We start from the raw sequence: 8,922 nt of genomic DNA, 5'->3' as shown, positions 1-8,922 counted from the left end.
GATGGAGTAATCTAGGGGAAGCGTGAGTTATTTATCGGGCAGACTACTCCCGTAACCTCCACGCCTGTACGTGAGCCTCCCTAATAGCTCAATGTCAGAAGGCAATCTATTAGAAAAGGTCCCATTAACCGGATACAATTATTACCGTCGCTTCTGATGAGAATTACGCCGTCCTTGGTGCAACTCAAGCCCTGATTAACAGCATGAGAAATAGCAACAACAGCTGTAATACCCTTGAATTCAACTAGCCCAATGAACTAGGGACATTCCAAAAAAGAACTTGAATATTCAGTAAAAAGAGAAATATAGTACAGTGAAAGCGAAACAGAGTTTCAACCCAGTTAACGGCTGATTCGAAATACATGTAAGTCGGCTAAGAGCGCCATTTAAACCAAATATATCACGAACTTCCAAACGATGTCAATAGGCATAAGTCCATTTGCTGATATGACCATAGTACCATAATGAGCAAGCGAGAAAGTTTAAGGCAGTTTCCGTGTGGCCTGCCAAAATGACTGTGGGCTCGCAAAATGTATGCGATTGTCCCCATGCACTCCAAAGCATTAATGTGTCGGCCCCTCTCTATTATGCTTCACACCATTGTTCTCGCACACATTTTGGTTGAAAGAACCTGATGAATGTGATCCCGGCCTGTTCACTTTACGAGCCCAGCCTGCTCAAACTCCTCCAAAGCCGCTAAAACTTCTCAGATCCCTGGCAGATCGTTTCAAGAAGGCGTGGCATGCGGTAGCAGAACAACATACTGCACAAAATCCAAAAATAGTTTGAGTAATTTAAGGTATTATGGTGATTCATCGCCGGTGGATGCGATGCATCACTGGCCGAAAAAAATCCTCTTCAGTTTTTACAAAAATCACTCAAGGTCAACGTACCAAGAATTAGGCGCCTCATGTTTAACGTGTGATGATGAAACAACTATTTTACATCTACGCAAACTTGGGAAGTAGTGGTGAAAGCTAATAAAATGAGTCTCACCCACATACATTAACAGACGATCACAGGTCTCAACTTACTTCACCTCACCGCACTTCACAGCTTCCACCTACTCGTACACAAACAACCCGACCGACTGATTGACTTCTCACGAAAAATGGCTTTTAGGATCGTGTATTCCAATGTGCGCTACGGGAAAGAGCATAACTTTGGCCCTTCCAAGCAACCATCCACCCCCATTCCGAAGGCATGCACCACCTCTTCCTCACACGGGAATATGCCAGATAAGTTGCCTTAGAAACAGCCAGTACTGGCCAATGGATGGCAACAACGTCCTACTCTCACAAAGTAGTGCAAGACCTCGTGCTTCTTTACATTCCAAAACGTATTCACAAAAAAATTTGCACCCTAGTGAGGGTGGAAGTGGGGAGTGAGGAGAGACTGGCTCGTTCGCATTCCCTTCCCCATTCACAATCTCACCCTCACCTTCCATATTTCGCTGTTTCCTATTCTTCCATGTAGAAATTATCACTCCCTTTGACTATAAGCATTCCAAAATCACATTGTTACGCAGGCGAAATAAAGCCACTGGTGCTAGATTTCCATTTAATTTCTACAAACAATCCGCGGCTTCTCACTAGCAGAGAGAGGATTACAGATACCTGTGATTATATCAACAAATAAATTTTATTGGAGGAAGCGTTTTGCAGTCATTTAACCGCTTTAATAAACTGCAAGAACATATTTGTTTACCTCAAAACGGCACTAAACGGTGCACTTTGAAGCAAGGACTCCTTTGATGTCTAGCTTATTTCGATTTTCCCAAACTCATCACTCATTGATGCCTAGTCATATGACAAATAAAACCATTCAAGTACAAAAGAATCGAATTGAGGTTAATCTGAAAGCAATGAAACAGGAAAAAGCACCCTTCCTTTTGCCAATCAAATCCTACAGTAAAGCCATTCAAATGCAATCATTATTTAGCATCTCAGGAGTTGAAACAAATGATATTTGGACAGTGGACATTCGCTTACCTGCTGTTCAATCTTTGTATCAACGGTCTTCTCCGTTGAAGGTTGGAGATAATCCTCCGGGAATCGCCAAGGCGTTGTAACGTCACCGAATTCAAGAGCTAAGTGGAAAAAGACGAAGTAAGAGTACAGACATCTACCTCTTTATTTTCAAGCACCACAGAAGAAGTTCCGATGATGATAAATTTCGCAGCATTTTCAAGTAAAAATGTGGCCTTACATTGGCTGAGTTTTAGGCGAACAAGATCCAAGGTGGCCTTTGCGTCCTCTGCTGAGGAATGTCCCTTGCGTCCGCTTTGAATGGTTTGCCTAGTGTCATAAAACTAGTGAAATAAGATTTTGCAACAGGACAAAAGACGAAACTGCAGGCCTTTTCAGTCTCCCATGACTGGGCTAACGTTTACAATAAAGCTACCTTTCATACTCGTATGCTCCACTACGTCTTCTGAACTGACTCGGACACTAACTTGGTGGCAGAGGTAGGTGGACTCACTTTCCAGCAATAATTCGGATTTTGATGACCGGATTTAACGCTTAAACGTCACAGGAGGAAGGCGTCGACTGTAGGTGACTGACCATCAATTATGCGATACTAGATTAAAATAGACTGGAGGCGTCTGAATGGCTGCATACAATATTTACTACAACATCAAAGATTCGGGAGTTTCACGAAGCTAAAAAGGATTCAGATAGGTGAGTGCATAGCACCGATGTAGTAACAATTTTCAAGTGCCTCATGTTACTTTACAAAGTGGCCTTACTTATGGGGAAACATTTCCATAAATTTTATTTGGTAGATAAAAAGCACTTGCCAGAGGGTATGCTCAGTGTTCACCGCTACTAAGCAAGTTACAAGGATGACGCGACTGAATGATCTGCCGAAATCGAATCTACTTTTAGCCTGACGATTACTCTCAATAAATTGAAGCAATGGTAACCAAAGGAAGTGCCAATGGCGACGGCAAGAGCAAAGCTATGCCATAAACCGATGAGTGACTACGCGATTCGGCTATCACATTGAAGCAGGGTTTGATGCTACAATCTCTCAACCCTTCTCTAGTTCTAATAATAACAGGTAATTTGAAACTCATACACCTTGTACCGTAATCGGGAGAGACTAACCCAAGAAAGGCTCGCGTTAGATTCCTCAATCGTGGTTTGCCCGATCGCACCTGCGACATGTTGTAGATCACGCTCGTATCGATGAGATAGGGATGAAAGATCTGGACGAAAACAAGTTCAAAAGTGGCATTTTACGATGTGAATCTGAAATACCTTTAGGGCCTTTAGGTCATTTGTGATTGAGTGACCCACAAGAATTGCATCACCGGGAATGAGTTGACCTAGTTCCTTTTGAACATCTTCCACTCTGGTATCAATGCTCGCTAGCATTTCACGAGTAATGCCGCTGAACCTATAACTCGCCGGTATAACAAATCAGATGGATGAAAACGGTGTAAAAAAGAAAGATGTCTATGAAAACTACCGAGTCAAATAATCCTCCACCGGATTGTGTGGTTTCACGAGTTTGTCCAGCAGGACGCAACCAATCTCGTCAACTAGTGTGACTCGAGCCAACTCATTGCCAATAGTAGTCTGAACCATTTCGCAATCCAGTGCAAATATCGGGCTCTGCGCAGTCACCGGCTCGAATTTCTCCTTCAGAGTGACGAACTTTGACCAAGGACTTCGCCAACTCGAACCTGCTTCTTCCTTGGGTAGCGGTATCTGCTCTTCAATCATCTGTTCCAAACTCAAAAGCAATGAAGTTCGGTCAAAAACATCCTCACTTAGGGGCTCAGGAAATGGGAATGGAGCTTCAGGCTCCGGTTGTTTTGACTCCAGCCTCGCCACCTTATAAGGTTTGTTTTGAATTAGGTTGGAGAGCGAAACCATTGACGGATCTATCGGGCGCTTCGGGCCAACAGGAGTAGTGACAGCTTTACGGGAGTCTAACAAAGAAGATGAGAAGTGCATATTTGCGTAAATTAGGTTATATCATACACAGGGAAAAAGTGTGAACCTTACGGGCCATTTCTCGAGCGTGAACACTAAGATAAGACGAGGGAACCGTTAGAAGTTCGTATTCCCAAGAGGACTCATAATTTATGGGAGAAAGGAAACGAACAGTCTGGATGAAGTGAATTACATTGTGAGGACCATACTTTATTAAACATCTCTGAAAAAAGAGACGAATCAGAAATACTCCCAGGAAACCCATCATACTCGATTAGGACGACCGACTTAACCAGAAGAGGACGTTTCAATATAGCCCACCTAGCATTTACTAGGTCAGAAACAATTGCACAAAACTTACTTAGGCCACTGTTTATAGTGTTGTGGCAGAAAACATAAGCCCAGCAACTTCTGAAGCTCAATCGCGTTAAGAGGCCTGTTCTCTTTAAATTTGGGAGTCAAAAATAGTAATGGACGCTAGAAAAAAATCAGTGCCAAAAACGCGTCAGAACTACCTTGTCTTTACTTTTCCGTTCTTGAAAGCCATCCACCGAGACCTGGAATGACTCCATGTTCCAATTGGTGGACTCGATAAGTACATAAAGTCCACACCGTGATACTAACTGTTCAAACAAGTTTTATTCAGTACAACTATATGTTGTACGTAACCAATTTCGTCTTTGCAAAAGAATCTAGATTTTCCCTAGGCCGTCTAGTTGACAAAGGGAGCCAAAATCCTATTGTTCATAAATGGTGCCTGAATTTAATTCATTCACTTTATAAACAAAGCCATGGATACATAGTAAGCCTTTATACCGTTAGCCATATATGACCAATTCCTCTCCACCATTGGAGAGGATAGTATTAGCTTTTGAGACTATAGTTCACTAGGTTTGCACCTAATTTACAGGGTTGTTGTTACAAATAGATGTTTATGACTTCGTTTAATTTCAAACCTTTTTCCGCATCTGTTTTTATCTAAATTAAGATTTTCAAGGGTAAAGGTAACTTTTTTGATTGGTGAAATTTGAAACATAAATTTATTTACGGAACCTAAAAGGGTTGTAGTCTATAATCTGAATGGTTTTATTGCATTATTGATGCTAGTTCAAATATTCACATCGAAATGTAATCCACTTCCAGGATAATCAATTCAACTTCAAATTTACTCAGGCTTCCTCATATGCCTTTTCAGTTAACGAATTCCGTTACTGGCGTATAAAATCTATGTAAATTAGCCAGTTTTTTCGTTTTAATTGCGTAAATGTGTTTTTTGACTTTTCTTTATAGCTTTTTTTGGCAGTAAGAGCAATTCTACTTCACAATTAGATTATGCTTTTAATGTTTCGTTCAAGGAGATTTTGTATCACGAGCAGTATATTATAATTGTTTTCGATGCTATTTTTAAGTCATCTAAATCATCACACTTCCTAATTTGCAGATATTTCAATCTGCTCTATTGTTTTTGGGTGGTCTTTTGTGATTGGTTTTTCTATAAAAACTTGACGTCTAAGCGATGATATCGAGAACGACTTCATACGTCCTCAATTGTTGTCCATATTAGTGTCGGCTTTATTTGTTTTCTAAAAGCGTTTATTGAGACACTGAAATAACCGACATTGTCTCAGTTGATGCTCAGATTTTCGTGGGTGAATCAATCCTCCTCTATTCACTTCGACGTGTTGTGTTTTGGTGCGTAAACTTTTCAATTGTATTTAATGACGCATAAGAGTGGACCAAAGTCACTCTAATTTTGCCAAAAAAAAGAAAGAGATGTTTGTGTGACTGTTTTTTTTCCTACGTTCTAGCTCATTTGTGCATGTAACTGCCTATTTAATGGTAGCCGATTGTGGTGCGCCTGTCGCTGCTTCGCCGTTAGTTTTTACAATTTCTTAAGTGAAAGTTTCGCTACTTTTTATCCACACTCGAAGGCGTCTTATCCGTTTGTATATACATATTCCGCACTATTGTCTTCCTCAAATGTTTTATGGTAGGTAATCTTTATCATTTCGTAACGAGTAAAATGTCAACTGTACAACAATTTGAGTATTGCTGAATCTTCCAAGGGGCTAAAGTTCTCAGGGTTGTGATGTGTTATTTGTTCCATTTATTCTCGGTTTCGGTAGCGGGCTACTTAGTGACTCCGCTGAGTGGCCTAACCTTCAGGCCGTGCTAGTAGCCCCGACCCCTTCCATGTGTCGTCGATACATATTCTGCCTGGGTCTTGTCTTCTTTCGGCTTCTGGGAAGTCCTGAAGGCTCTATAGTGGTAAATGTTGGGTCTTCTGCTGCCGCATTCAAATTCATTTTAATTTTTTTAGTTGGAAATGCAGGAAGTATTTGGCTACAAGAGAGTACCTCCTTATCAGCTTGTTGAAGGCTGTACCTTTTTGATAGGTGTCCCATGTTAGCACTCTCTGCTTGAAATGTATGATTAATGACTCCTCGAAGTAGCGAAATTTTCTTACCGGAGCATGGCACTTTTCACAGTAAATTGGTATGGATTTATGCTTACGTGTGTGATCACCTCATACATAGCCTTATATTTCATTTTGGTAGATTCCATCAGACTCTTCTTGGGTATAGCAGACACACTTGTTACCAAGGCGAATCGCTAGCCCCATTTATGTGCGGGAGGTGAAAAGAGAGTCTCGTTGATGTTGAAAACCCGACAATTTGGACTCACATTGAATGGAGTACATCCCATTGTCTAGACCTCAACAAATTCTATCCGTTGGGTTGGACGAATTACCCGCCTTATTCTGTGCTTGCTTTATATTTTTGCTTCTAAAAACAGAATTGACCCCTCATGTAGCTCCCCAAAACTTCCCCGAAGGTGAAAGAGGAAATGTTTTGAGGGCAGAAGAGGCATTGTCTACGTACAGAGGGGCTTAGGGGGTTCCTGGTTTGGTTCGGAGGACAGGTCACCCGAATCAGGTATAATAGCGGAGCCCCAAAGAAGTTCTTTATCAAAACCGAGAGCTAAACAAACAAGTTTTTACACTTATGTAGGCGAAAGACTTATCAGTCACTAAATTTAATGTAAAATGGACAAATATGATGTTGTTACAAGGTCTTGAGAAAAAAAATCCAGTTTCGTTAATCAACGCTCTTTATCTGCCGTAAACATTGGAAAAAACTGATTTTGTGGTGAGGACCAGTTATTACTCCATGGCTATTTGTGGTCTGTGGTTTTCTTCACCCAAATAATCTATTTTCTTGATACTAGCATGCTTCAGCGTTGAAAACTACTTGAAGGTGACAGTCGGACAGATGATTTCAAGCAGTGAAACAATATATTTATTCTAGCCCGTCGACAACATGAGGTATGGGTACAAGCCGCACAGTGGTAACAAAAGTTGACAGAATGAAACAATAATCATTCCATTAACTGTGCAAATACGCCTCCAACCCGAGTATGTATCCCACTTTGACCTAAGGTAACAAAGGGCATATCCATCCGCCTAATCAAATCAACTAAAACTCCCTGCATAGTATAATCCTTCCGTTTACCTAGGTACTTGGCTACTCATATCCCAGTGGGTGATTAATAAGTAGAATTTGAGGTATGGACGAAAAAGAAAGTCAAAAAAGCCAGCTTTATTTTTTCTTTACTTTTGGCAAGATTTCCGGTTTCCTGTCCACACAAGCTAAGGCAGGGTAAGGCAATGCAACCCCAACGCTGAGCAAAGCAGAGCATAATTTGCGGACATGCAGAGAGACAGTGGACATATTGTTTCTCAGGTTTCTAGGCTAAAACGTCAAACCCACACGGTTAATGTCTGCCTCAACCACCACCTCACATTAATATTCCTCTCCCTCCTCCCCCGCCCCCACTTTGCGCCACCTACCTACTCAGTCGCGGACCGGACGTGAAATTCAATGTAGGGCGCGCACATACACACACGCGCATACAAACACAAGATGACTGTTTTGGGGTGTGCATATTATTTCCGGAAGTACAAAATTTATTAGAAACGGCCTGAGCAGCCCTTTTTTTTGTTAATCAAAACCAATTCTTTTAGCACTATGGTCGCATTATAGACAGTAAGTGATGCCTATCTGGCCGACCGATCGCATGTGGGGCTAGGATAACTTTCTGCGATAGGTGACAGTTAAATATTTATTATCCATTCAAAAACTCGCCTATTATCCCTCTTTTGCATTCTATTCACTTGAGCCCTCATTTTTGGGTAGGTTGACCGAACCAGAGTTACACCGAATCATGGATCTTGATGTAGAAACAACATAAAATAGGTATAAAGTGGTGCTCTTAGCTTCAAGATGATTGCGCTGTTGTTCATTTTTGAGCGGCATAACCTTAAAAGAAACATTTCATTTGTGAACTGTGACGATTGACTTTTTTCTGATATAGTGTAGCACTCCGAGACTTCCCTAAAGTCGAAAGAAGCCATAACATTAGGGCAGAATATGTATTTTCGACGTATAGAAGGGCTGGAAGGGTCCTGGTATTGTCTGGAGGCCAGGCCACCCGCCAACGGCACAGTGGTGGAGCACCTAATCGGTCAGGTTACCAAAATCGAGAGTTAAACAAATATGTAGTGTATTACTTAGCCGCCTCTCCTCCTTTGAGCATTGTCCACTCCGTTCCCCTTAGACAATATCCCGCGTCAGCCAGCACATCACAGTCGGTGCTACATTAATAACACCCATGAAAAAAGCCCTTTCAGCCCTCAAATTTCCATGCCAATCCGATGACGCTCGACTGATCCCTCTTGACAATTCTGCTGGATCTTGATTTTTATCCTGTATGGGAACTGTATTGGAGGATGGGGGAATGTGTTGTCCATTACACTTGTCCATCGATAATCGTAGGAACACTGGACTGAAAACAGAACCTCAGAACAAAGGACGGGATTTAACATAGTTCTGCGTGGGTGGTTTTGCGCCTGTTTTTCCTTGCCACCTCGTTCGCATTTCAGTGCTGCCCAGACATATCTATCTGGATTAGATCCAGA

At 41.6% G+C, this 8,922-nt stretch overlaps 1 protein-coding gene across 1 annotated transcript in view; it reads right to left on the bottom strand. All coding sequences in view use genetic code 11, as the record gives it.

The window, feature by feature from the left end:
• EGR_05590 (Small RNA degrading nuclease 5) overlaps positions 1–4,516 on the bottom strand; it is a gene marked incomplete at both ends in the record, with an annotated part of 5,396 nt that extends 880 nt beyond the window's left edge. The window contains 9 exon segments of the mRNA XM_024494839.1: positions 1,992–2,089; positions 2,209–2,297; positions 3,111–3,211; positions 3,264–3,402; positions 3,475–3,940; positions 4,017–4,165; positions 4,182–4,265; positions 4,306–4,421; positions 4,460–4,516. Coding sequence (XP_024350759.1) covers positions 1,992–2,089; positions 2,209–2,297; positions 3,111–3,211; positions 3,264–3,402; positions 3,475–3,940; positions 4,017–4,165; positions 4,182–4,265; positions 4,306–4,421; positions 4,460–4,516 — 1,299 coding nt within the window.
• Between the last annotated feature and the right edge of the window lie 4,406 nt (positions 4,517–8,922).

The sequence above is a fragment of the Echinococcus granulosus genome (genome assembly GCF_000524195.1).
Source record: "Echinococcus granulosus chromosome Unknown EG_S00042, whole genome shotgun sequence".
NCBI classification, from domain to species: domain Eukaryota; kingdom Metazoa; phylum Platyhelminthes; class Cestoda; order Cyclophyllidea; family Taeniidae; genus Echinococcus; species Echinococcus granulosus.
The sequence above is the reverse complement of the archived record's forward strand: the minus strand, read 5'-3'. Positions and strand labels throughout refer to the sequence as shown.